Source organism: Phyllostomus hastatus, unplaced genomic scaffold (assembly GCF_019186645.2).
Source record: "Phyllostomus hastatus isolate PE091 unplaced genomic scaffold, TTU_PhHast_1.1 phas_scaffold_182, whole genome shotgun sequence".
Lineage (NCBI taxonomy): Eukaryota > Metazoa > Chordata > Mammalia > Chiroptera > Phyllostomidae > Phyllostomus > Phyllostomus hastatus.
In genome coordinates this window covers 24929590-24956815 of record NW_025334013.1, presented here as the reverse complement: position 1 = coordinate 24956815, position 27226 = coordinate 24929590, and the positions used below count along the sequence as shown (strand labels likewise).

Here is a 27226-nt window from a genome sequence, read left to right as displayed (position 1 = left end):
TTTAACAAGAGTTTTCCCTGTGGCATTAAATCTAATAAACGAATATACAGTAAACGCCAGTGGAATACAGGATGCGCCCGACAGAAGCAGTGTGCTAGTGCTAAGTTGGGTGGACTTCAGCAGCCTGAGAACTAACCCCAGAGAAGGGGCAGCAGCTCCACCTACTGGGCCCTTTCCCACCCTGTCACCAGCAATCAGTTCTCTAGTCAGATTTTACTCAGGAATAAAACTAGGGCTCAAGCCTCTCCTGTTTTGGTCCGCAGGGGCTTAAACTGTGGTAATGGAGCAGGTCTCTGCTGGGTGGGGGTGGTGCGCGGCCGAGGGGTAGGTTCCATGTCATCCAGTTAGTTGCTGCTTTGGAGTCTAGGGTTGCACAAGAGACTTGAACCACACAAGCTCTGACTCACGGAAAGGCTCCCCATCCCTGTAGGCTGCCCACATTCCCCTTGGCACACACAGCCAGAGCAGGAGGCCAAGAGCCCAAACCACCCCTGCGCCTGGAGGGTAGATCCTAAGGAACCAAGCAAGGAGCCAGGAGTCTGAGGTCCCACTAAACAACAAGGCCATGGAGGCCCTGGCCTATTTTCAGGACTCCAGCCTCCTTGAAGCTGGAGCCCACATCTCAAGCTGTTCACGGGGGACAGCCAATCTCTTCCCTTACAAGGCTTGGGCCTCAGAGACAGCCTTCAGCGTGACCGCAATTCCAGACACCTAGCTTATCCCTGTGGTTCTATCGCCAGCCTGGAACTTACACTACTCCACGAGGATGGACTTTCCAGCCCCCTTCGGCCCGTGCACAAGCCTCTTCAAGCAGAACGGGCACCTACAGACCACGTGAGGACTTGTATGAGTGTGTGAAACCCCGGCGGTATGCTCGCTCACCAGAGGGTATGCAGATGTGCACGCACCTGTTTGAGGCCTGAGTAGCATATGCCTTCTGCCATCTATTAATGTGAGAGCCTAGGAAGTGTACCTTCGTGTAGGTGTGTGCTTAAGAAGCATCTAGACAAACACCCTACCACCTGTCACCTTCCTAACCAGCAGAGGCAAGGGACAGTCGGAGCAGAGATCAAGCCACTTTGTCCCAGGAAAAAAATGCAGATTGGTCTGCTCACTCCTCTATCCAACACCTATGTGGGGAGTTCCTCCCCTGGCTAGGACTCAAGTTCCTTCTAATACCTATTGCCATGTACTTAGCACCTTCCCAGAAGGGAGCTCACAAGCGGGCTGGAAGCACTGAGGGCAAATGCTGCAAGCTTCCATTCCCCTGGCCCCCCTTCCTATTTTCCACGGCCTCCAGATCTCAATGCCACTGGGTATAACAGGAGGTGACAGGCTTTCATTTCAGGCTTTGTACCTAGCCGTCAGGGAACTTAAGTTTTAACAATTATTAAAATCCATGCCCTGGTTGGTGTGACTCAGTGGTTTGAGTGCTGGCCTGCAAACCAAAGGGTCGTAGTTCAATTCCGTCAGGGCACATGCCTGGGTTGCAGGCCAGGTCCCCAGTAGAGGGTGTGCAAGAAGCAACCACACATTGATGTTTTTCTCCTTCTTTCTACTTCCTTTCCCCTCTAAAAATAAATAAATAAAATCTCTAAAAAAAAAATCTATGTATAGCAGTTCCCCCTCCAAGGGTCAAGGTGTAAACAACTCTGCTCCTCCCACATTTGCTGAGCATGCTCAGTTCTGCCCTAACGGCCTGGGCCTACCTACCATCCCTCTGTGGGCAAGTAAGGGAAGGGTGGGGCTCTGAGAAAAGAGCTGCCACACACACACTCTCGGGTCCACCTCTCCAAGTTGAAGGAGGGCTGTCCCAAGCCATTTATAGCCTTGGATTTACGAGTTGGCCAGGAGTGCAGAGGCCCGGAGCAGAGAGCAAGGTCTGTTCAGATTGGAGCTTCAATAGAGAAGAGGTGGGTGGGTTCCCAAGGGCTTCTATCTGCAGCTGTAGTGTGTAGGAGAAAAAAACTCCTCCTTGGCTAACTTACGAAGCCACCTGCACATCCAAAAACGTAGAATGAGTGAGGGTAAAATCAGACGATCCCCTGGATAAAACATGATGCAAACATTAGAAATAGTATTTTATAGCCCTGGCTGGCGTAGCTCAGTGGATGGAGCGCGGGCTGGGAACCAAAGTGTCCCAGGTTCGATTCCCAGCCAGGGTACATGCCTGGGTTGCAGGCCATAACCCCCAGCAACCGCACATTGATGTTTCTCTCTCTGTTTCTCTCTCTCTCTCTCTCTCTCTCTCTCTCTCTCTCTCTCTCTCTCTCCCCCCTCCCTTCCCTCTCTAAAAATAAATAAATAAAATCTTTTAAAAAAAAAAAAAGAAATAGTATTTTATTTTTTACTATGAACATACATCGCTTTTTAAAAATTTAGTGATGTAACAAATGGGTAAGAGCAAATGATTTAAGTGAAAAAATGAAAATATAAAATTGTTTACTATATTTCCAACTACAGAACACAAAAACATACACAAAATCCAGTGCATGCCTCTAGACACGGAGGAGACAAGCCGGAACGCTCACATCCTGCTCACCCCCACTGCCCTGGCGCCCAGAACTGCAGGTACACGACAGCTACTCACTGTTCTCGAATAAGCACTGGGATTAGGAATGAATGCATTTATTTCCCAAATTTGTTGTGATGAGATTATGTAATTTTCGTAATGAAAAAATAAGCATATAAAAATAAGATTAATTTCATCACCCAAAAGCAGTAAGAGGGGAGGAGGGGCTTTAATGTTGTTTATATCAAATGTCAGATCTGCAATAAATTATAATTACAAACAAGAAAACTATGTCATTTACACTAATGGAATTTGAAATCACTGCGGGGGAAAAAAAGAACATAGAATTCTTTCCCGTGTGGAATGACAAGGCTTATAGAACACTCAGCGTTTCCGACGACTCTGAAATTTGTAAATAGCTGGGGAGTTCACCGTTTCTTTCTTTACCTTCACCTTCTGAGTTTTATCCTAGAAAATAAAAAAGGTTACCAGTAAATAGTAGGAGAAAGTTTTGTAAAATAGGGAAGTTCAGAAACTATTTTACTTATTAGGAAACCACTACTTCGGCCCTTCTCAGAGTGCAAGAGACAAAGCCCAACCACCCTGAGGAAACCCCAGGACACACGGAATCAGCTTCTCCCCTGGGCATGGACAATGGTGTTCGTGTGCACAGGTTCCTGAGAAAACTAAGAAACATACTCAAATCTTTTTTTTTTTGTAGAGTTGATTCTCTCACAAACCCTAGTTGAGTAAGGCACAACTAAATGATGTGCAAAACCGAAGAATTTGACATTTAGAGGAATCATAATATGAAAGGGGCACGTATATTCCTCAGCTCTGTTATTTATCTGCACATTGTTGCCTATTTTTAAACACCAGTGAGTGACACGCACTGCTTTGTTAACCTGTTTAAATGTTAAAGATAGCTGATCATAAGCTATAAAGTTCATATGCTACCCGATCCTACCCTTTGCTGTTCCAAAGCACTGACTAATAAGACTCTTATTACCTTCTTAATCAAGGCACATTTCAACAATGCCAGAGTAACAGACACTGGCTCAAACCACTGCCCCTGAGGAGCAGACATTTTCGCTGGGGTTGATTTACACACAGCTGAAATCCAGTCTCAGTGAAGACCTTTACAAGGGGCGGAATGAAAGCCTCAGGCTCTCTCTCCTTACCAGAAGGTCTTTGCGTGTTTGAATTTTCTGTGCAATAACGAACAATTTCTTCTCACGTTCAATCCGCTGTGTCAGGCAGTCATACTGCTTTTGCCTTTCTTTAGCTATCCGCTGCAGAGGAGACACATTTTCATAAAACACTTAACAGGATAAAAAAGGAGTGACCAACTGTTTCTTAATCCACTTAAGCCCCAATGCATAAATGGCTTAACGCCCATCTCAGTCCAGAATCAAAGGTACTGTAAATTACTATTAAGTAATAATACTATAAAGTTGTCCACTTTAGGCGCTGACATTCTAGAGTTGAACAGAACCTTGGAGACTTGCCCCGGACACTCGGTTCTCCTGGAGCAGAGTCAGAGCTGTCCTGAGTCTCACGGCCCTCAGGAATCTTTCCACTACTACGCTAAGCTGCTTTAACCTTCACGCAAGCGAGCGTATGGCTACCTAAGGGGGTGTGGAAACGAACCAGCCCTGGAAACCCTGCACGCGGTGAGGAGAGAAGCAGAGCGGTGTACCAGGCAGAGTGCGAGCCTCCGAGAACCGCAGGTTCCGACTGCAGGCAGACTTCCTCAGCGGAAGCTGACCTGAGGGTTCTCACTGCCCACGGCTCCTCAGAGGCCCATGGTCCTTCAATCTGGGGGAATCATAAACCTCCGAGAAACTGATGAAAGCTTTGGATTACTTCTTGAAAAAAATGTACAGATGCGTGTACAAATTTGTAGAGCTGACTCTCTCATAGAACCTCATCTGAGAAAGGCAAAACTAAATGATCTAAATTTGTATATACACATACCTATTTACTCCAAATTCCAGTGTGGGAAGAGGGTATTCACAGACTTCCTAAAGCCCGTTTAGGGACTGCCCACCCACCTCCAATATACACACTGATCGTTCCTTGGTGATCCACCCACCCGCAGTCTCTTAATAAAAATAATTTTGCCTTAAACACAACCATTGAAACAAACAACATTAGCAGGCAAAAACAGCAAGATGCAAACTCTTCCAGTTTCTCAAAAGGTATGTTAGTGAATTCTTCCTTCTACACAGGAATTTGGAACACCAATCTCCTTAGGGACTACCACAATACTTGAAAAGTATCAGTGACTCAGCTGACTGAAAACACAACTGATTGGCAAACAGAGTTGTCACAAGAACACGAGTCAGCCGGCTCCTCAGCTGGAAGTGTTATCTGCAGAGAGGGGAGTATTACTGGGCCTCACACTCCAACAATTCCCTAATTCTAGCACAGTCTCACAGCAGTGGTTTCAGACAGCTTTTGTTTTCACTTTATTGCACAGACTGTCAAATTTATGGGATTTCCCAATATAGTCAAACTAATTAGGGGTATTTATATTACTAAAGCAAGTTTAGCTGCCTCTGAGCTAGAGAAACTGCTGTGAAATTAAACATTGGAAGCAAAGCTGATGCAGTGTAAATGATTCAAATCAAAATAGAACAGCTGTCTGACTGAAACACATTCACGGTGGTTTTTTTTTTTTTTTTTCAATGAATCAGTCAGAAGTGAGAGTTCAACTCCAGACGGCTTTGAGAAAAAGCATGTCTTCCGTACAAACCCAGTTACAGTAATGGAAAACACCATAAGGAAGTCAATTCAAAATTCTGGCACAGCCATGACAGGTGGCTCAATTGGTTGGAGCGTCATCCCGTACACCAAAAGGTTGCAGGGTGATCTCCAGTAGGGGCACATACAGGAGGCAGACAATCAATGTTTTTTTCTCTCTCTCCCTTTTCCTCTCTCTCTAAGCCTGGCTGGTATAGCTCAGTGGATTGAGCGCAGGCCTGTGAAACAAAGGGTCACAGTTGGATTCCCAGTCAGGGCACATGCCTGGGTTGCAGGCCAGGTCCCCAGCAAGCGACACTTGAAAGGCAACCACGTAGTGATTATTTCCGTCCCTCTCTTTCTCTTTCCTGTCTCCTCTATCTAAAAATAAATAAGTAAATAAAGTCTTTAAAAAAATAAAGTCAATAAACATATCCTCAGATATGGATTAAAAATAAGATAAAAATTTTTGGTGCAAATTCACATTAAAGACTTTTTGATACGTGTATTCACTGCTAAAGGTTCAGTATCAAAGTACCCCAGATCCATTAATCTCCAGTGCCCCCTCCTTTCTCAGTGTTTTAAAACTGTTGTCACCTGGCCCTGGTCGGGCTGCTCAACTGTTTCGAGCATCATCCCAATACACCAAGGTTGAGGGTTCAGTGCCCAGTCAGGGCACATGCAAGAAGCAACCCGTGAATGGGTAAGTAAGTGGAATAACAAAATCGATGTTTCTCTCTCCCCACCCCCTATAAGTAATTTTAAAAAAATGAAAAGGAAAAATCTGTTGGCACTTGTTACAAGCATTGAAAGCGCAAAGCCCAGGACCAGAGTTTGGATTCAAATGCAGGACGAAAGGCCAAAAACCTGAACTCCTGACCACTATGCTACCCACCCTCCAAACCTAGAAACCAAGAAACTCTCCTCCACTCCCATTCCCACCATCAAACCCTCCTTCTAAGGGAATTTAATGAGTTTTCCAGGAATAAAAAGGATACAAAATTTAGTGGCAAAAAAGAAAAACAGTAAATTACCTTAAGCCGAGTCTGTTCAGTAACTCCTTTCACTTTCTCCTTCTGCAAGGTCTCTATCGTGGGTCTGTTGAAGACCCTGTCCACTAACTCCGGGGCTGTTCGCAGGTGCGTTGCGATATCAAACTGTTCAACTGAAAGTCAAAACGATCCATGAGGCACTGTCTCGGACACCAGACCACACAGACAAGTGTGCCCGACTGTCCCAGGAACCTTCAACCAGCCCATACCTTCCTTTTTCGTGTCGAAAAAGAACACATGCTTATTCTGCTGCTTCCCCTGGAAATCCAGCAGGTGGAGCTCTGACTTCAGTCTTTCAATTTTCTAGAACACAGAATATGGTCTCATTCTATATTGGGTTCTTGTAGGGTTCACAAATGAATTTGCAAAACTTAAACCGTTTCACATCATTCTCACCAGCCAGCAAAGAAATTGCTTCATTGTTTTAAAGGAAAGAACCAGTAGAATGTACCAAGCACCAAACGTGTGTCAGACTTGGCATAATCCAAAACTTGTTTAATCCTTACAACAATCCAATGAGACAGAAATGAGGAAAGAGCTTCACAGGGATCAATTTGCCCATAATTTGGGCATAATTAATGGCAGAGCCAGAATCCAAATTAAGTTTGTCTCATTCGCCACATTAAACTCTTTCCGTTCTACCATGCTTCTAAATCACTTTCACAATGAAGCATACTTCAAGACTATAAATGCCAGAAGAAATCAATGTATAACTTCAGATTCATGAATCTATATCTCTTCCTAACCGACAAAAATACATACACCAGAACAAAGAGTTTCAGCTGTTACCTTAGCTTCTGCAACCCTTTTCATTTCTACATATTTGACATCTTGAGTTCTCATCAGTTTCAGCTGTTCTGGAGTTACTTCTTCCTTAGTCTCCTTAATAACATGAACTCCATCCTGAAATCCAAATTTAAAAGATACATTCTCTATTAGATTAAAACCATTACTAAGTTGCTGACATAGTTCATGGTCGGAACAAAGGCAACCAAATGCTTTACACAACAGCCATTCAATGCACTGGACCTCAAGGTGCACGGTCAATTGAGCACCTCCAGCCACCCATTCTTAGAAGAGCTCCAGGCAGAAGACAACTCAGAGTCGGGGGCAGAAACCCATGCTACACTGAAGGGGCAGTTTTGCCCAGAATACTGGTCACGAGCACCTGGACCAACTGGAGAGAGGCTAAATAAAGGCCAATGCTCTTTCTCTCCATCTCCTTCCCCATCTTTACTTTATGTATTATGTTGAAGCTCAAAAACACAACTGATCCATTAGACACCCACCTGGAGTTTAACGCGAGTCATTTTATAATAAAATTCATCTGGATTTTTTTCAAGAGCTTTCTTCCGGAGAGCTCTGAGGTATTCTTGCTTTTTCCGGTAGTCACTAAAAGGCAGGTTAAACAAAGTTCATAGCAAAGAAGAAGAAAAAAAACACAACAAGCAAACTTCACAACCACCTCAAGTTCACACAAAATGAAACTCAAAAAAGCCAAAGCAATGACAGTTTGATCCACACTCCACCATCACTGATGTTGAGCTCCTGTCTCTGCAGGTCCTCTCCTGGCCCAATCCTACTTGAAATTAACTGTTCCTATCTCACATGTGTTTCAGCGCCCTTTCTATCATTAAAAGGCGAAACCAAACAAAGCACAAACTAAAACTGGGTTCTGATGGGAGCCTGGGCACCAAGTGCCCCAGTGAGATTCAGAAATCACACAGTGCAGTCACACCCTAGTGGCTAAAATTATAGACTCTGGAGTCAGACACCCTGGGTTCAAACCTTGACTCCACCACTTCCGGCTGAGTAACCTTGGGTAGGTTAGGTAGCCACTCTGGATCCTCGTTTAATCTGTACAGTGGGTGCGTTAACAGCAGTATCCCAGAAGGTTGTTGGGAAGAATAAATGAGCATAAAACCTGTAACTCTCCTAGAACATTGTCTGGCCCAGTAAACAGCCTGCGATTATTATTACTAGCCTTAAAAACTCTGGGGACTCACAGTGACCCATCGCCCACCATCTGTACTATGGGCATGGAAAGGACTTCAGCTGACATGCCTGGCTAACAAATAATTATAAAGTATTTTGAGTATTTTGGAAATGAAGTATGAAGGAAAGAATGGGAATAATTGTTTTATAAAATGTTTTCAGAGTTCATTATCACCCACGCTCAGTCTCATGAATCCATCTTTCACTTCACTTCATTCCACACTCAACAACTGGAATTTTAGATTATATCTTGCACTTCAAGAAAAGGGAGAGAAAAAAGCCTCAGCTTTTGGCTCAAACACCAAGGCAGGGGCAAATCAAAGCCACTGCGAGAACATGATCTGTAGCAATATAATAAAAAATTTCACAATGCAACTACAGTTAAATAAATAATGGTCTGCCTAAATAAAGAGAGAAGTTTAGGGTCACAGACAAGTATCTGACAGGCTGCCAGAGCTGGCCGTTTTATCAATGGCAGGAAATTATCCCCTGCTGGACACTCAGGCAGTTCAGCTACAGCGCAGGGAGGCTGTAAGCTGCCTTGGCAGCGTCTCCACCAGAAAGACTGAACTCACTTTGCACGAAGTTTGTAATCTTTCTTTTTTTCCAGCAGGCCCAGATGTTTTCGAAAGCCAGGCTAGAAGACAAAAGTTAAGTTTCCATACAATACGAAGGGAATAGGCATCGCTGGAGTGCTCAGTAAACCCATGTCCTTGGAGCCAACTCAATACCCTGTTCCCTTCCCTCCCCCACCTGGGCACTGCCCAAGGATGAGAGGAACAGTGCAGGTGCCAGAGAGGTCACAAGCACTGCCATAGTAGGTTTCTTGGCCTATTAAGGACAGAGAGAAGCCACAATGACTCGGCACTAAGCAAGCAGTTGCCAGTTGTACTAAAATTACTACAGACTTAATCCAAGGGTTTATAAAATACTATGAAGGGAAAACATAGTAACAGGGAGGCAACTGTGCTAAGAGAGCTAAATTGGGCTCTGGAGAATTGGGCTGAAATCCAAGCTTTACCTCTTAACAATCTGTGACCTTGGACAAGTCACTTAACTTCTCTGAGCTCCTGTTCCCTAACTACAAAATAAGAACAGTATCTACTCCTCGTGGTTAACGCGAGGATGAAATGAGCCTCTGGAAGTGGTAGTGGCAGCACGCAGCTTGGCCCATAGAAAGTGTCTGGCATATGTTTACTGTTATTTTTGTACCTTTGGTACAAGGTATGAGAGGGAACCAAATATGACAGAACGCACTTTCTATGGCACTTGGATAGCACGAAGGGTGCAAGGATTATATCTGTTATCTTTCTACGAGCTGCCATTTGTTGAACATGTGACATATGTCAGGGTCTGTGCTACATGTCTGTGCCTGCATCATCATAACAGGCCACGTTGATTAAGTACTCACTCTGCTACAAAGCAATCCGCTATGCTCGTCACATACGATCTCATTTAACCCCCACAACAACCATGGAAAGTAGGCAGAGCAGACAAAGAAATGGTTATCCCAGTATTCTGAAGGGGAATAAGGTTTAGAGAATGACTTGGCCAAGAACACAGAACTAGTAAATGGCAAAGCTAGAAGCGGAGCCCACTCTATCTGGGGCCAGTCTGCGCTCTTCCCCTCCCCACTGCACTGCATCCTCTTCCGCTCTGAATGATGTCGACTTTTGAGGAAGTGCATCCACTTCTCTATTGTTCACACTTGTATAGTAATTTTGGTGGAATTTTTAACAGTCATCCTTCTCATCGTTTATCCTTGCAGTAATGCAATAAATAATTCAATATTTAAAAATAGCACCCCAAACCTCTCCTGATCATGTTTATTTTAATTATAGCAGACCGAGGGAAGCTGACAGAGAGTGGAGAAAGAAAACTCAAGGGCAACACCACGGGGCACAGATCCTGAAAGATGCCACGTCCACCTGAATGTACATCAGCGTTAAAAAAAAACTTAGCATGTATCTGAAATTGTTCACATAATTACACACCCCTCTCCATGCAGAATACCTTCGACAGCTCCCCACTGCCTCAGTGAAGGACCTATGGAATAAAGTCCAAACTTGACCCAAACAGGAGTGCTCTTGTCAATGTGCTTACCATCCTTCCCAGCGTGGCCTTCTCCACACCACTCCCACAGACCCTCTACTCCTCCTCCTCTCCAGCCATGGCCTTGGCTTGTTCATGACCAGCCTCGAAAGCCCTCTGTCTTCTCTGCTAACCCAAATCTGCTACTTTGGACACACGGTTCAATCTCTTTCAGCAGCAGATGCCTCATTTGTAGAATGAGGATAACATCCACCTCATAGTGATGCTTGTAGGATTGTATGAGATAATCCTTGTACAGCACGCTGGGCTGTACCTAACCAACAGCCAGTGCTAGAAGCGTGGCAGCCATTATCACGGCCTTCCGAGTCCAACGATGCTTTTGCTCATCATCTCTACTCTTCCCACCTACACTCCTCCCTTGCCATATTTTACCTGCCACCTCTATTCATAAAGTTGCCTCTTTATTCATCTTCTAGTAGCCTCTGGATCCAAAACACTTGGTCCGATTCCTGGTTTTGCCATTTACCAAGTAGAGCTGTATGTCTTTGGGCAAATTACCCATCGGAACCTTGGTTTCCCCACCTGCAAATGAGAGAAGGCAATTGTACCTACTCCCACACACTGCTGAGAGTTAAGTGAGACAATGAGAGGGCAGCATTTTGCACGTTGTCTGGCTCTGGCACACAGTAAGTGAGCACTTCCAGCTCCTAATACTTTTAGATAGATCCACACATAGGTAGGTCCAAACAAGGTGGCAAATTACACTGTCGTTCCCAGCACACTACGGAGCACACAGTAAATAAGCAGTAAATGTCTCATAAATGCTATTAAGTAGGAAGGCTGAACTGCGATTAAGAGGCCTTAGGCCCACCCCATCAGCTGGCACCACGACTTTAGCCACATCTCTCTCCCTCTCTTTCCCACCTGTAAAAGGAAGCTAGACCAGATAGCTCTAAGAGCCTTTCCGGATCGGATATTAAGTGATTCCCATCATTTGTCTTGCAGACGTAGGAGTGAAATAAATTGATTCTGCATACCTTACGCGAATTCCTACTCAACCTTCCCCCACAAACCCCCTCCAGAGAAGACCTACAACTGTTTATTGGGCCTGAACTTGGTGTTTGTGACTGGGCAAGTCACTTTGGCCCTCTGGACCTCAGTTTCCTCATTTGTATAATGGGGATGGAAAACACCAACATTACAGGATGAGACATACACAAAAATTTCATGTGGCAGATCTTCATGGTCCAAAAAGCCCGCGATGACACCGTATTTGTAATTCCCGCCTCTTCAGGCAGAGCTTCTTTAGATGTGGTGGCCACTTCCAACCGGCGCTCTTACTGGCTGTGAGCTTTGACCTCAGCTTCCACAGAGGTCGAGCCCTTTACACACAGTATACCATTTAATTACCCCATTGAAAATTTGCAAGATAGCTTTGATTATACCCATGCCCTTCCCAGAGAGAACAAGGCACTGTTTCCTAAAGAACGTGGCTCCGCCCCAGGCACGCAGGCGCCATTACCATATTTGCATTCACTTCAACGCAGTATCTGGGTACAAAACAGACCGGTACTCGCAGGCAGAGAGGGGGCTGGGGCGAGAGAAGGACACGTGGCAAAGAGCCGGCGCTCGTGGAGCCTATGCGGTCCTACCTGGCTTCGCTCTCGGTGTTCCCGCTGTCGGGACTTAGCTGCCTTCCGAAAAGCCGCCGCCATGCCTGCTCACGCGTGGGAAAGCTCAGTAGACAACGCCGGTTCCACACCACCTCAGTCGCCCAGTCCACCGATCCTACGGGAAACAAGCCCAGCTGCTGGCGGCTTAGAACCGCCCCCTTCCTTTCCGCCGCCTTTGCGGCGCCTGCTGTTCCGGAAGTACGTCATCTAGCAAAGGCGTCCACCACAGGCTACCCTGGGAAGTGTAGTTCTCTAAGTCTAGTCTCCTGACTCTACAGGAGCCAGTTCTCATTCGCCAGAGCTTGTCTACGTGTACCTCGCCTTCGCGCTCTGCTCGCGTTGGCACCTGGGAACACGTGGCTAACGCTGTCTCCGCCGAGCTGAACTTGAGTGTGCGCATGCGCAGTAACCTATGGCCGCGTCCCACTTGCGGTATTTAGGCGGTGCATTTGAAGCCTGGAGTTGTGTGAATTTTAGGATATACCGAAAAAAGCGCCCTATAGAGCAGCGGTCCCTAACCTTTTTAGCACTAGGGACCGGTTTTTCAATGGACTGAGGTGGGGGGCGGGGGCGGGGGTGCGGAGTGGAGTGGAATAGGAGACGGAGCTCAGGCGGCGGGGGGAGGGGGCGTCAGGAGGCGGAGCTAGGCGATGCTTCACTTGCTTGCTGTCGCGCACCTCCCCGCAGTGAACTGCGGGCGGGCGGGCGGGGGGGTCAACGGGGGCGGAGACTGGAGACGGAGATCAGGCGAGCTTCTTTCGGGTCCCGGTTTGCGGCCTGGGGATTGGGAACCTCTGCTATAGAGAAACAACATCTTAAAATCATGTCTGGCTGTGTCACCTACTGGCTTTCTGACTTCTGACAAGTCACTTGACTTTAATGAGCATCATTTTTCTCATCCATAAAACAGTAATACTGGCATGCATTGCTTGCTTTATAAGTCCCTCAAGGGGCTCACAGTTAAATGAAGGAGTTACATCAAGGCAGTAGCTTTACAGTTGAGTCTTACATGCTCAAGAGAACGGCTGGTTGACAGAATGAGTGTCAGAGGCAGTACAATGTAAATGACTGGGACCTTAAACCATAGAGGTGTGTTCTGATCCTACCTGCTACCAGCCAAGACAAAGTTAGCTTCACTCGACTTTGGTCTCCCCATCTGTAAAATTAAGGCAATAATACTAGACCTAGAATGGTTGTGAGCATTAAATGAAACAGTATGTTTAAAATGCTGTGTTCACAATCAAACGGAGCTATTACTGTTATTATTACTAAACCTAACTGTAAGGACAGAGAGAGGGTTGGGTGCAGCAGAGAGCTCCAGAGGCACTTCATTTCTTTCCCATCACATAAAGCTGGCCGCCATCGAGTTCTGTAATTGTTCCCATATCACACAACAGGGCTCACTCCTCCAGCTGAGGAGCTGTGGGGAAACCCCTCTGTCCCTTGTGCAAGTCCAGTAGACCAGTGGGCATGAAAGAGCTGAGAGTAGCTGGGATCTGCGGTGTTAAAAAAAAATTCTTTTTCTGCCTCTGAGTCTGAACCTTCCCCAACTAGGGCTATATGCACTAACACCATTCCATCTCATTTGTTACTTAACCGTGGAAAGACAAGGCCCTTCGTGATCTGGCCCATACCCACATTTCCAGCCTCATTTTGATTAAGAAGCCCAGCCTTCAGGCAGAGTGAGGAGGTGGCAGCTCCAGTCATGCCTGCCACTCTCTCTGAAGAAGACACTGAGTGATTGATATACCCAGGAGAAGACAGCTCTGTACACTGGGAAGGGGGAAGGAACCCTAGGCAGCCCAAGGGGTAAGAGTGAGCAATACACCCAAAGAAGGAAAGAAGTTTTCTCACTGTGAGGAGGGCTTGTGGTTACAAGCATCAGAGTGATTCAGCACCCAGAGGAAACCATGAGAAGCCTCTCAGTCACCACCCAAGGCCTCCTTTTGAAAACCCAAGGTGAGCGAACAGTTGGGAGACCCTGAGCAAGCCCCCTTTCACCATAAGATAAGGGTGTGTGGGGACCTCCTGAGTGAGCGAAGGGACAACCAGATCTCACTTCCAAAAGGCTAGTCATCCGGCACTCAGGCTCTGCTTCCAGCCCCGGGCTCAGACACACCTGTTCCCTGGAGAGGGGGGGAAGACTGATGGGAAACAGGAACAGGGAGTCCATGTGGCTGTTCCCTGGACCTCCCTGGGGCACGTCCTCCTGAGTCACTGGAAATAGAGCAGGCAGGGAAATGTGAGCCCACTGGGGAGCTGGAAATGGAGAGGGGAACCGGAGGGGGCACTTACAGTTTAGGCATCAGGAACAACAATGATAAACAGCCCTTGCCCTTCACCAGTTCCCCTTCCCCAGGCTGGGCCAAGTCAGAAATCCAACTTTTTCTGGCCTTCAGACTCCAGGTCCACTAGCAGAACCTAACACTTGACCATGAAAGGGAGTGTATGTGGCAGGCAGAGAGAGGTCCCACATATTGAATGCCTACTGTGTGTTCTCATCCAACACTCACAAGAATGCTGTGAGACAGGAAGTCATCCGCTCTTCACAGATGAGGAGACTGAGGCTTAAAGAGGTGAAATGACTACAGAGACTGTCGAGTCTAACAGTTAGGCTCTTGAAGAGAACAAAAGTTTTGCTACCCTGAAGCTGCCATTTGGGATATTGATTTTAAGCTGTTAATTAACAAACAAAACACTCAGAAATCTAATACCCCATTCCCTTCACTTTCTCCTCTGTCCAAAAAAGTCTGTACCCCATGTTGCCTTGCTGTCTTTGGAATTTTCATGCCTACGTGGATTCCCCATGAACATGTATTAAAATCTTTGATTTTCTCCTATTAATCTTCTCTGTTAATTTGATGATTGGCCCAGCCAGAGGAACTTAAAAAGGTGGGAGAAAAACTATTAATATTTTTAGCCCCCACATTCTTTTTTGGCATTAGGAATTTTGACACTTGATTGAATTTGAATCCAGCCTGCCAGTATTAGCTCTGTCACCATTGACAGGTTACTTACTTTCTCTATGCCTCCATTTCCTCATCGTTAAAACAGGGGAAAAAATACATATTGCAAAGGTTGTTGGGCCCTGGCTGGTATGGCTCAGTGGATTGAGTGCTGGCCTGCAAACCAAAATGTTGCCGGTTCGATTCCCAGTCAGGACACATGCCTGGGTTGTGGGCCAGGTCCTCAGTTGGGGGTGTGCAACAGGCAACCTTGATGTTTCCCTCTCTTTCTCCCTCCCTTCTCCTCTCTCTAAAAAGTAAATGAAAGCCTTTAAAAAAAGAAAATCCTTTATCAAAAAAAGTTGTTGGGAAACAAAGTACATTAATACATGTAAAGCGCCCAGACAAGGCTGGTGCAAAGTAGAAACACAGGAAAGATGGGCTCTTATTAAGACTGTTCAAACCATGAGTAAATACCAGAGACCCCAACTCTACCTTTGATCCAGCACCATCCTTATTCACTCATTCACTAGTACCCCCCCCCCTTTCGGAAGGCTGCTCACTGGTTCCCTTCCCCCAGAGGAGACTTTTTTTTAAAGGTTTTATTCACTTATTTTTAGAGAGAGGGGAAAGGAAGGAGAAAGAAAGGGAGAGAAACATCGACGTGTGAGAAAAACATCAATTGGTTACCTCTCAGAGGTGCCCCAACCAGGGACCACGCCTGCAACTCATGTGCCCTGACCAGAAATCAAACTGGTGACCTTTCTCTTTGTGGAAGGATACCCAACCGAGTCACACCGGTCAGGGACAGAGGAGACTTTTTTGCCATCTACTCCAAACAGGCAGTCTTCCCTGCACTCTCTAGGGCTGGGAGTCTCCTACACCTGCAAGACAAATCCCAGAGAAAGGACCCACCCATGGGCTGGCTGCTCACTCGCTGGATTCCAGATAGCTGGTGCCTGTGGTCCAGATTAAGGGAAAAGGAGGGACCCACACTGAAGCACATCAGTTATTCGTGCACTCACCAAATATTTGTTACCTGAACATTAGAGTAGGTATTGGGGACAGGGTGGTGATCAGGAAGGACCCATTCCCTGCCCTCGTGACTTACAGTTTAGGCATCAAGAACAACAATAATAAACAAGCAATTAGTTAATTTTGAAAGGAAACCTGGCCTCAGGGGTGACTTGGGACCCAGGAAGGCAAGCAAACTGATTCAGAGACGGCAGAGGAGGATACTCAGGAGCCCCAGCCTGGGTGGAAATGAGTCTCTGCCCTGACAGCTCGGCTGGACCCAGCCTCTGTGCCCACCTGAATCTCCACCCTAGATGCTGAGGTGTTTCCAAGGTTGGTTTGTTGTCTTATTTTGTAAACGGCACAGCAGAGTCTCCTCCTCCCCCTCCCCTTCCAGATTGAGGCTATTTATTCCTAGTGACAAGCCTGAGGATCCCAGGGGAGGTGGCCTCAAAGACCTGGTAGGGCTTTGTGTCCTGGGTGGGCGCCAGTCCACCCTCCAGGCACAGCGAGGAAGCCAGAGGGTTGGAAACTGTAGAGGTGAGGAAGGAGGGGTTCCCTCCACTTCCCTCCGCCTCCGCTGGAGTGCCCTGACCGTGCACACTCCTCACACGCCTCCCAGAGAAGCCCAAACTTTGTGAGGCCAAGGATTAGGGTCTCCCCTGGGCTTCAAAGGTCAAAATTATTCCTGGGCACTGTGGAAACCTAGGCCAGACTTCTCAGTCCCAGGATGCAGCTGGAGGTGAGGAGGTGGCTACTTTTGTTTTTGCCACTCAGAATTGTGAAATAAAACTCTTTGAAAGTCAAGGCCCTAAGGTTGCGGGGCTGGGGTGGGGGTCCTCCGTTCACTCCATGTTCCCAGAGATCACCTAGGTCACTGACAGGGCCGAGAGAGCAGGGTAAAAAAAAAAAACACCCTCTCCTGCAGGCTGGATTAAGGCCTCTTTCACAAACTCAGGCTGAGTGTGACTCCTGGGGGTAATTTGGGGGCGGAGGGAGGACACGAAAAGGGCATGAAGACTCTTGGTCCCCAATGGACCTCGCTTGGCTGTGTCCTGTACCCTTGCTTGAGATTGAATACAGCAATCTCCTGCTTGCAGCTGGGGGGCGGGGGAAGAAGAGAAGGGGAGCAGGGAGGGAGGACAGCAAAAGCTGCAGGGAGGGGACAGGGGCGGGGTCCTGGCCGCCCAGGAAGGTTGGGAAAACCAGGTTAGGCTGGGCCTGAGGAAGGGGGGGCCGGGGTGGGCTCCAGTCTAAAAGGAAAGTGGGGGCGGGGTCTGCACCCCCCAACGCCTCGGGGACCAGGGGCCGGAGGCGGGGTCCGCACCCAGCGGGCAGGGGCGGCTGGGGGCGGGGTCCGGGCGGGGCGGGTCCCGACGCTCACTTCCTCGGGGAGGGGTTGGGGCCGCGCTCCCACTCGCCCACACAGTCCGGGACACAGTCCGGGTGCAACCGGCAGCCTCGCCGGCAGCTCTCTTAGTCCTCGCGCGGCCCGGGCCGCAGGTAGAAGCCGCCGAGAGAAGCGGGCCCTGTTTCTGGCACCACCACCCCGCCGCCGCCACGAGCACCGCGCCCCGCTGCGGCCACCGGCTTCGAGGTGAGATCCCCGCCGAGCCCGGCTCGGATCCCAGCTCCCGGCCCCTGCCCTCGAGCCGCGAAAGGAGCTGTGGCGGCCCGCCCACTGCCTCCGCCTGGGTCCCGCCGCGGGTGCCAAGGGCGCTAAGCCCCAAAGAGCGTCCTCCGGACCGGACCGTGAGGCTCCCGGCCGCCGGGAGGGGCGGGGATTGCTGCGGGAATTAGGCGGGGGAGGGGGCCAAGTTTGAAATAGAAAAGCCCGGAGTCTCGAAATAGAGACCAGGAGGGTTTGAGAAACTGAGGTTCCCAAAAAGCCTCGTGGAGCGGGACCCGAGCGGGACCCAAGCGACAGGCTTAGACAGGAGACTGCAGAGTTATTTGAAACAGGGATAGAGACTTGGGCGTAGAGTCACTGAGAGACAAACCTGACGCATAGGGACAGACCCAGGTTTTGTAGAGCATTTTAGGAAAAAGTGGACAACGACTCCAGCGAACACTCCATAGGGCCCTTCCCAGGGCCTTGAAGGGTCCTGGACAAGTAAGCCTCCTTAGCGTGTAGTGAATCAGCCTCTGTGAGGCCTGTAGGACATTCCGAGACTGGAGACCCAGACGCTCAGGCACACAGAGATGCTAAGAGGTAGAGAATTAGGGTGGGGTGGGGACCAAGACATTCCTCCCAATAGTGACGCTAAGAGACCAGACCTGAGTGTTCAGAGGTAGAATTGACAGAGGCGGGCAGTTGGGAGATAGCCAGTCAGAGATATGGAGACTCCCACAACTTACAGACGGCTGTGAAGTGTGCAGAGACAGACAGAAGCTGAGTGGAACAGCGCTAGACACCGAGAGACTGAGATTTAATGGAGGCACACTGACAGCTTCCAAGACAGACCCTGAGAGACTCAGGCGGGGAAGACTGGGGCGCAAGAATGTGGGGAAACACAAACTCTGGGCTGACTGAGTCCCCATGAGGACAAGACCTGAGACAGTAAGATTGAGATCAAGAAAGAGCCCCAGGCATACACCAAGACAGCCCCAACTTATTTTTAAACTCAGATCTTGGACGGACTGCTTCAGCCCTGGGGGACCTGGGGTGAATGAACTGTTCCTCTCTTGTCCCCAGAGCAGCTGCTGGATCCCGCTTCCCACCCCCGCCCCTCCTTCCCCTAAACTGCTGTGACTCCCAGGCTCCATAGGGGGTGGGGGGGGAGGGAGAGCCGAGAGTTTGGGGTAGGTGCCTGGTAGCAGCGGGTAGGGTAGGGGGGAATTAGATTTCTCGCCTCTAGTCTCCTGTCAACTCCAGGGAGCTAGGGGAGGGGTCTTTTCTGATTCTGACTCACAGCTGTGGGGCCTGGCCAGGGTTCTGGACCGAGGGGGCTGGAGGGGGGCAAAAGGGTTGAGTGGCTGGCATGGGTAATTGGAAAGGCTCCTGGGTGTCTTCCAACTGAAGGTCTGGCAGCTGGGGAGAAGAACCAAGCTCCTGTACTACTGATGTCACCCAGCATCTCATGTACCCCTGCTCTTCAACGCTGACCACCCCCTCCACCAGCACTGCAGCACTTCCAGGGAAACAGAAACAGGAAGGGCTCCTGGGCTCTCCCCATACCTGAATGACCTGGAGCATGCCCCTCCCCTCTCCCTGGCCTGTGTGCTCAGCTGTAAAGTGGGGATGACCCATTACCCTGCCTGCCTTTTGTGAGATCTGATGAAATAGTGGGTGGGTGGGTGGGAATGCACCTTGTGAGAGGCAAAGCAGCATGCAGATTTGTGCACCTGTGTACCTGTGTGAGGGGTCTCAGAGTCATGCTCGCTGGAGTCAGGCTGGCCCCATAGCCTGGGCCTCTTTGGTGCCCCCAGTAGAACTAGGGGTTGCCCCTTTGTTCTTTCCCTGGGCCTACCCTGAGAATGCCCAGGTCAAATCCCAGGCCAGCTCCCTGACCCTGGTGGGGTGAGAAACTATTGTCTGACCCCAGTATGAGGGAGGGGCTACAATCAAAACACTAATATTCTCCATTTAGTGACATAACTAACTGTGAGGTGCTTTTCAAGTATCATCACATTTTAGCCCAGAAACAACCCCTGGAGGCAGGACGTGCTATTAGGGAAAACAGGATCAGAGAGCTAGAGTGACTTGCCCAAGATCTCCAAGGTGTATATTTCACAGCTCAAGCCTCTGCACACCACAGGCCACACCATTTATCCAGCCACTCTGAGCTCTGAGAGGTGCCATATGTGTGTGTTTGAGTCAGGTGTGTGTATAAGGGCAGGTGTTAGTGGGGGCAGGGGCTGAGAGCCATCTGGCCGATGGAGCAGTCTCCCTTGCATAGCCCTCCCCACCCAGAAGGAACACAAGACTGGCTCCGTCAGTCCCCTGGACCTGCCAGAGAAAGGGGAGGAGGGAATGGGCAGGGACAGGTGGGCCTTGATAGTGCCCTTCACTCTGTCCTCACTGGAGCCCAGCTGGACAGACTGGGGGATTCTGGGAAGGGGAACAGAAGCCATGCCCATACCCTATTTGGGGTGCCCCATCTCAGAGTGATTACTGCCTCCCAGGGGACAGGCCCAGGGCTAGCATGGGCCTGGAAGGTGGCAGCTGCTCAAAGTCAAGCCAGGAAGGAAGGAAAAGGTCTAGCACACTCCTGAACAGAGGCATGGCCACACTGCACCTGGGTGGCCCCCTGCTGCCCAGTGGCTGATGGCCCAGGCAATCCTCAGATGTAGGGCCAAAGGAAACCCAGGCCTGAGTGGTGGGGAGTGGAGTGAGAAGGGGGGGTACCCTCCACCCTGTAGCATAGCTCCTACCCCAGAATTCCCTGCTGTGAAGACCCCAGCTTCTGGTTGCCTCCTGCCCTGGCCTGGGCTGTCAACTGAATGTCCTCCCATGGTACCGAAAGACAGTTGTGAGCTCACGAGCCATCCCTTCAAAAGAGCCAGACTCTACAGGCTTGGGGAGTCTGCTGGCGCCTGGAGTCTGAACTCCAAGCCAGAGCAATGCTTGATTGGGAGAATTTCCCACTAGGGGTGGCTTAGAGAAGGAGGGCTTTTCCTTCAACTTGAGCCAGGACAGGCTCTGGGGACTGCCAGTTCCTGAGGCCTAATGCGGAGGGAGTGGGTTGGTGGGTTCCTTTGTACTCCCCAGGCTCATCTGCAGCTGTGAGAACATCCCCTCCCTGTGGGTCCTGGTGGTTCCTCTCCACCCACCCCGGGATCCCAGTCCTCAGCAGGCTTCATGATGGAGCAGCCTGGAGGTGGGGAGCTCTGAATTAGGGGCTAGAGACTGGAAACGGGCAGCAGAAGGGACCAGGAACCCCACTTCCCTACCCGCCCCACTCCCCATGCTCCTGTTCCAGAGGCAGCTGTGTGGATGACCTCATCCCACAAATATGCTTTGTTCCTGAGAAAATGGAAAGTGTCTGAGGTTTGGTTGGGGGGTGGGTATCTGCAGAACAGCTCTTAGGGCTCCCCCTTGCCGGACTCCCCATCTGAGAGGGGGCCTGATTGGGGAGAAAATATCTTCAGTGGCTCCCACTCTCTCACCCTTGACTCCCCCTGCCCCAAACCCTCAGAGATCACAAAGGCTGGGGAAAGACTGTTTCTCCCAGAGGCAGGAGGGAAATCATGACCCAGGGGATGGAAAGATACTGGGGCTTTGCCAGATGCTGCCAGGGGTGATGGCCCCCAGCAGGAGAGGGCAGGGAGGCACACTGCATAATCTGTCTCCCGTTCCCCTCTCCCTCTCTTTTCCCTCCCCTGTTGCTGGCAAAACCTGACATCTGGCCATCTGGGCTGCCCCAGCTGCTGCAGATGTTTCAGGCCAAGGCTGCCCAGGCTGGTGTGACCAGAGACTCAGTAGGGGGTGAGGGCATAGGGTCCAGCTGGGGAAGCTTAGCTGGGTCCAGCTTGCAGGATTTCCTTCCTGCTTTAACCTAAACTGAGCCTCTGAAGTCCTTGTTGCTGAGCTGATTCTCCTGGGAGGTGAGGCTCAATGACATCGCCTCCTCCACCTCCACCATTCATCCGCCCAGCATCCCCCTAACATTCCACTGTTTCCTGGATGGGGATGGGGGTGGGAACAGCCCAGTCCCATCCCTAAGCTCCCCACTCCAGCCCTCTGCATGCATAGGGGTTCCTTTATTCATATCTCAAGTCCCTGCCTAGGAGTCAGGAGAGGGTGGGAGTGCTATTTGTATGGGACCAGACAGGGTAGCTCTCTCTGCCCCTGCTCTTGCCCCCGTGGGGACAGTAGTGACCGTGGAGGCTAAACTCGGGCTGGGGCAGGAAATGAGTCACTGACCCAGGAAAAGCCCCCTCCCCCCAGATCTGCCAGGGCCCAGATAAGAAAACAACTTCTGCTTCCTGATTTTTTCCTGACCCCCTTCCACCCCGAAGCTAAATACGGAAATAAACATGCAGGGTTCCTGGGTTCCCAGAGGCATCCCTTCCCCATCACCACCTACTCTGACCTAGAATTTTCTGCACCTGTTCTCTTGCTCTTTATCATGCCAAGGGCTCTTGCAAGGGGCCAACCACAGCCCCTCTTGGTGACCCCACTGCACTTTGTGTCCCTGACAGGGCTTACTCACAGCCACCATGAGCGAAGCCTTTGACTGTGCAAAATGCAGTGAGTCCCTGTATGGCCGCAAATACATCCAGACAGACAATGGCCCCTACTGTGTACCCTGCTACGACAACACCTTTGCCAACACCTGTGCCGAGTGCCAGCAGCTGATCGGGCATGACTCGAGGGTAAGGACCAGACTGGGCAGGGCAGGGAGTAGGTGGAGGCTGGCGGGAAGGGGTAGAGGTGCCAGTGCCACTGTCATGTTCCGGCAGGAGCTGTTCTACGAAGACCGCCACTTCCATGAGGGCTGCTTCCGCTGCTGCCGCTGCCAGCGCTCCCTAGCCGATGAGCCTTTCACCTGCCAGGACAATGAGCTGCTCTGCAACGACTGCTACTGCAGTGCCTTCTCCTCACAGTGCTCCGCCTGTGGGGAGACTGTCATGCCGGGTATGTCCCCCAGGGCTTATTGTACATGGGACCAGCATGCCTGGCACCTTGGGACACAGGGCTCATGCACGTGCAAGTGACTGGCGCGCCTGTCTGATACATACATGGAGGCGTGTACAGCGAAGACCTGCGCGGACAGCAGGTTCCTGGAACCTTAGTGTATGCAGGATCTGTCGTGCTCGTGCGCTCTGGGGGATTTAGCAGACAGAGGGACTGGCACTCTCCAGTATGCACACGGAAGCCCACGTATACAGGAACTGCCAAGCTTGGTATGTTCCAGAGGGTTTAATATGTGCTGGCCCAGTGGGCCTGATCTATACCTATGGTCTTACCATGTGTAGGCAGACCAATGCACCTGGGGGCTTAGCATGTCTGAAGAGCTGTATGTTTGGTACATGTAGGAGCTAAGAGTATGCTGAGACTGTCATGCTTGGTGCACTGGGGCTTGGTGTGTGCAGGGACAGATAAACAGGGAGTTTAACGTGTGCACTGAGCCACATGCCTCATAGATATATGTGAGGATTTAGAATATGTAGAGAATGGCATGATTATGATATGCAAGTTTAGCATGTACCAAACTTATGTCTGAAACATTAGAACTTTGTGTGGGCAGAGACAGCTGCTAGGCTAGTATAAGTGGGGTCTTTGTGTGTATGCTGAAACCATCATATGTGGTGTGTAAGGGCTAAGCATATACTGAGTCATCATGTCTGTCACATGAGACAGTCATGTCTGGTCCATATGGGAACTTCGCATATGTCAAACCCTCACGTCTAGTTTATGGGGGCTTAGCAGGTGCTCGGCCAGCAAGTCCAGTGTCGGGGGGAGGTTAGCACGTGCAGTATACGTGGTGGGGGCCCTGCTGCGTGTGCATGGGCACCGCCCTGCTCAGGCTATGGAAGCAGTGGGGATTCTCCCTGGTGAGGGTTGGGGAGCAGAGGGTGGCACTCAGGAGCTTGGGACACAGGTTCTGAGTGGGGCCCCTGTTCCCCACAGGGTCCCGGAAGCTGGAGTATGGCGGCCAGACGTGGCATGAGCACTGCTTCCTGTGCAGCGGCTGTGAGCAGCCGCTGGGCTCCCGTTCCTTCGTGCCCGACAAGGGCGCTCACTACTGCGTGCCCTGCTATGAGAACAAGTTTGCTCCTCGCTGCGCCCGCTGCAGCAAGGTGGGGGCTGGACCAGCAGGGCGGGGACACTGCTCTCCACTGCACGCATGGGTGGGGGTAAGCCAGACTCTGTTGTGGGGTGGGAATACCCACTCCCCCCTGTTAACAGATGCTGCCCCCACAGACGCTGACACAGGGTGGCGTGACATACCGAGACCAGCCCTGGCATCGAGAATGCCTGGTCTGCACCGGGTGCCAGACACCCCTGGCAGGGCAGCAGTTCACCTCCCGGGATGATGATCCCTACTGTGTGGCCTGTTTTGGAGAACTCTTTGCACCCAAGTGCAGCAGCTGCAAGCGCCCCATCACAGGTGGGATAAGTGTCAAATACCTGAGTGGGTAGGGTGCAGGCCAGGGAGTGGGACCTTGGATGGGGTGAGACTGAGGGCCAGAACCGCCCTCTAGATCTGCAGAGCTAACCTCCAGCCTCCCTCCAGGACTCGGTGGAGGCAAGTACGTGTCCTTTGAAGACCGCCACTGGCACCACAGCTGCTTCGCCTGCGCCCGCTGCTCCATCTCCCTGGTGGGCCAAGGCTTCGTGCCAGACGGAGACCAAGTACTGTGCCAGGGCTGCAGCCAGGCAGGGCCCTGAGCCAGGGCTCCTGGGCCCAGGACCTCCCAAACCAGGGCTCGAGGACTAAGGCTCCATTTCCAAACCACCTCTGGGTCCCAGCCTCTCCCCAAATTGGGGCTCCCCCTGGGCTCCAGGATTCAGCCTCCCCACTGCAACATCACAAACTGGTACTCCTTGACCCAGGGCCCCCAAACCTGGGATGTTACAGAATCTCTCATTCAGATCCCCTCCCAAGCCTGAACTCTAGAACTCAGCCCTGTCTGCTAGTGTCATGGTTCCCAGATCAATCCCCCTCCCCAAATCAGGGCTGTAGACCCCAACCCTCCAAAGTGGGACTCTGGGACCCAGGCCCCTTCAATCTAGGCTTCTCTGCAGAGACTTTAGGTCTCTGATGGGTGCCTGAGAAGTGCTGTACTCAGGCTTGACCCTCCCGCCTCTATTCCACTCCTGTCCCCAGGGCTGAGGCTGTTTGGGCAGCAGATCAGAGGTTCACTGGTTAAGGGGTCCTAGGGTACAGGGTTTTGCCCAGCCCACGTTCCTTGAGTGTTCTCTCATTTCAGCTCCATTTCGCCCTGAGATGGGCGGAAGGGTGGAATTGTTTCAGCCACTTCGAGATTCTGCAATAAAGCAGTGTGAGGTAGCACAGGCCTCTGTGTGTTTGTCTAGGGGTGGAGGGGGAAGAAAGGTTTCTTTGCAGACCAGAGACTCTGAGGCTATTCCAAACCTTCTCAGTGCAGGGCAGAGGGGGAGCTGCGGGCCACAGGATGGGAAATCTCGCTGGAGAAAGGGGATCCCCGCCGCTGCTACCGTCCCTCTAGGGCTTAGCCTGCTTCCCTCCTGCTGGCTAAGGGCTTTTTCCTCCTGTGGAGAAGGGAGGGATTTGGGACAGATTCTGAACGGAAGCAGGGGTGCCAGTGGGTTACCCCGTCTGATACAAATCCCGCCCCGCCTTCCTTAACAGTCCTTCCCAAATCCCGCAGAGCTCCCGGTGCGGATCCCCAGTCTGGGCCCAGACCCTCAGCCCCCTTCCCCCTCTTCCCGAGGATTAGCCGAGGCGGCCCGGGATCCGCTCGCGGCCACACGTTTTTTGCCAAAAAAGGCAAGGATGCAGCTGCACGCGCCGCGGGAACATCTGGATCCGATTCCCGGCATGAATGGGTCATGGCCCCGCCCCCGCCCCTTTCTCCCTCCCCGCCTCCAGTGCTTCAAGGGCGGGGGCGGGAATGAGCCAGTGAGCAAGGGGGGCTGGCCCCCAAAGTGGGGAGATGGGGTGGAGCGCTGCCCGCCTTGCCCGGCATCCGACGCCTCGGTCCGTGCCTGAGCCGTGGCCTGCGGTCTGGGCTCCGTCTTCAGGGAGGAAGGCGGAGGGCTCGGCAGTCCCTGCACGCCCCAGCTCGGGCGCTCACCGTCTCGCCTGCAGCCTCCTGGGGTGGGGGCTGGTGCTGCGGGGCAGGCGGACCCTGGCGCCCGGTGGAGGAGGGGCCCTCGGGGACTGCAGAACCGCGTGATTATATGTATCTCATATGAAATCCTCCCAGAAATACTATGGGGCGGGCATTTTTCCATTTCACAGAGGTGGAGACTCCACTTGCCAAGTTCCCCAGTTACATAGGTAGCCACTGGTAGATACGGGACTCGAATCCTCTTCAAACTGCTTCCCTGGCCCTATTCGGATTCTAAATTGAGGCCGTGGTTGGCATTTTCAACAAACCTTAACGAATGCCCACTTATGATTAATGATATGTTTCTATTTTTGTCTCTTCCACGAGCCTCTGTGAGGACTGGGCTCCTGCGTGCCGTGCTGGTCCCTCCGTTTTCAGCTCCCAGCACTTGCTACACGTTCAATAGTAGTTGAGAAGAGTAGTCCAAGCCTAGAAAACAGCTGAGGCCAAGGCCTGGAGACCTAAAAAAAAAAAACATATGTGCTTTAGGGAAGCAGCAAGTAATTTTATTTGGAGGAAGTGCCAAGAGACTAAAACGAAGGCAGAGGCCAGGTCGTGAAAAGTCAAATGTAAAGCAGTGGAAATGTTTAAGCAAGGACATGAGATGATCACTCTGGCTGCAGTATGAATAATAGATTGGGAGGTAAGATGAGCAGGCTGGCTAGGAGGCTAGTGCAGTGGTCCAGGTGAGAGATAATGAGACAGGTGGCAGCAGGGGTGGAAAAGACTGGACTTCGTGATTGGTTGGACAGAGTGGGGAAGGAGAAGGTTTTAGGGAAAGGAAGGCATCAGGTGAATGGTGTTGCTTAGGTGACCTACCCACCAGGAGGAAGAGATGTGCACATACAATACTGTGTCATTGATTTCAAGATAAAGTTTTCAGATTTAACATAGCAGAAACCCAGATGCATTGTATATTCAAAGGTGTGACATAGTTTAATTGGCAATTTCCCCTTCCTTCCTTCCTTCCTTCCTTCCTTCCTTCCTCCCTCCCTTCCTCCTCCCTCCTTCCTTCCTTCCTTCCTTCCTGGAATATAAAATAATGGTGAGGTTAACGTTTGACAGGATCTCATATTGAGTAAAATATGGTAGATCCCAAACCTTACCTAAATAAATAAATAAGAAAGAAAGATACTAGCTGAGTCTCTGCAGTCCTGAATGGAGATTTCTGACCTCTTTCCTAGTGGTACAGGAAAAGCCTCTGGTAGGGAATTGTACCTGGGGTCCTCTCCCTATTGTTGAGGCCTTGCTTAAATTTTTGGACATAAATATAACCCTCACAACATCATTTGATGTGAACCCCAGAATTTACTTGCTAAGATGGACTCCATGGTCAACTGAAGACTCAAATTTTACAAATAGAGAGAGCCTAGCAGCCACCTACTGGCCCGGGCTTCTCGCATGCTCTGTATACCATGAAAAATCTCTGGCTGAACTCCATTTCCCACACTGCCCTCCTTGTTTATGGCATCTGAG

General features: G+C 50.5%; 2 protein-coding genes across 2 annotated transcripts; one reads left to right on the top strand and one right to left on the bottom strand.

Moving 5' to 3' along the window:
- Positions 1-2595: 2595 nt before the first annotated feature.
- On the bottom strand, positions 2596-12207 carry UTP11 (UTP11 small subunit processome component). Its single transcript, XM_045859132.1, has 8 exons — positions 12009-12207; positions 8880-8941; positions 7599-7701; positions 7099-7212; positions 6519-6612; positions 6292-6422; positions 3694-3804; positions 2596-2980 (listed from the first exon to the last, which is right to left on the bottom strand). The coding sequence occupies exons 1-8, from the start codon at positions 12069-12071 to the stop codon at positions 2897-2899; spliced, it is 762 nt and encodes a 253-aa protein (XP_045715088.1). The 5' UTR covers positions 12072-12207; the 3' UTR covers positions 2596-2896.
- Positions 12208-17368: 5161 nt separating this feature from the next.
- FHL3 (four and a half LIM domains 3) lies at positions 17369-24948 on the top strand. Its single transcript, XM_045859074.1, has 6 exons — positions 17369-17585; positions 22133-22306; positions 22394-22568; positions 23565-23734; positions 23859-24045; positions 24172-24948. Exons 2-6 carry the CDS (start codon positions 22151-22153, stop codon positions 24324-24326), a joined length of 843 nt encoding a protein of 280 aa, XP_045715030.1. The 5' UTR covers positions 17369-17585; positions 22133-22150; the 3' UTR covers positions 24327-24948.
- Positions 24949-27226: the final 2278 nt, after the last annotated feature.

Excerpts from the sequence above, each read along its gene's own strand:
- UTP11 (XM_045859132.1), bottom strand. The coding sequence starts at position 12,071 with ATGGCGGCGGCTTTTCGGAAGGCAGCTAAGTCCCGACAGCGGGAACAC. Across the intron at positions 8,942-12,008 it reads AACACCGAGAGCGAAGCCAG|CCTGGCTTTCGAAAACATCT; the intron begins GTAGGACCGCAT and ends TTTGTCTTCTAG. Across the intron at positions 7,702-8,879 it reads GATTACAAACTTCGTGCAAA|TGACTACCGGAAAAAGCAAG; the intron begins GTGAGTTCAGTC and ends CCTGCCTTTTAG.
- FHL3 (XM_045859074.1), top strand. The coding sequence starts at position 22,151 with ATGAGCGAAGCCTTTGACTGTGCAAAATGCAGTGAGTCCCTGTATGGC. Across the intron at positions 22,307-22,393 it reads TGATCGGGCATGACTCGAGG|GAGCTGTTCTACGAAGACCG; the intron begins GTAAGGACCAGA and ends ATGTTCCGGCAG. Across the intron at positions 24,046-24,171 it reads CTGCAAGCGCCCCATCACAG|GACTCGGTGGAGGCAAGTAC; the intron begins GTGGGATAAGTG and ends GCCTCCCTCCAG.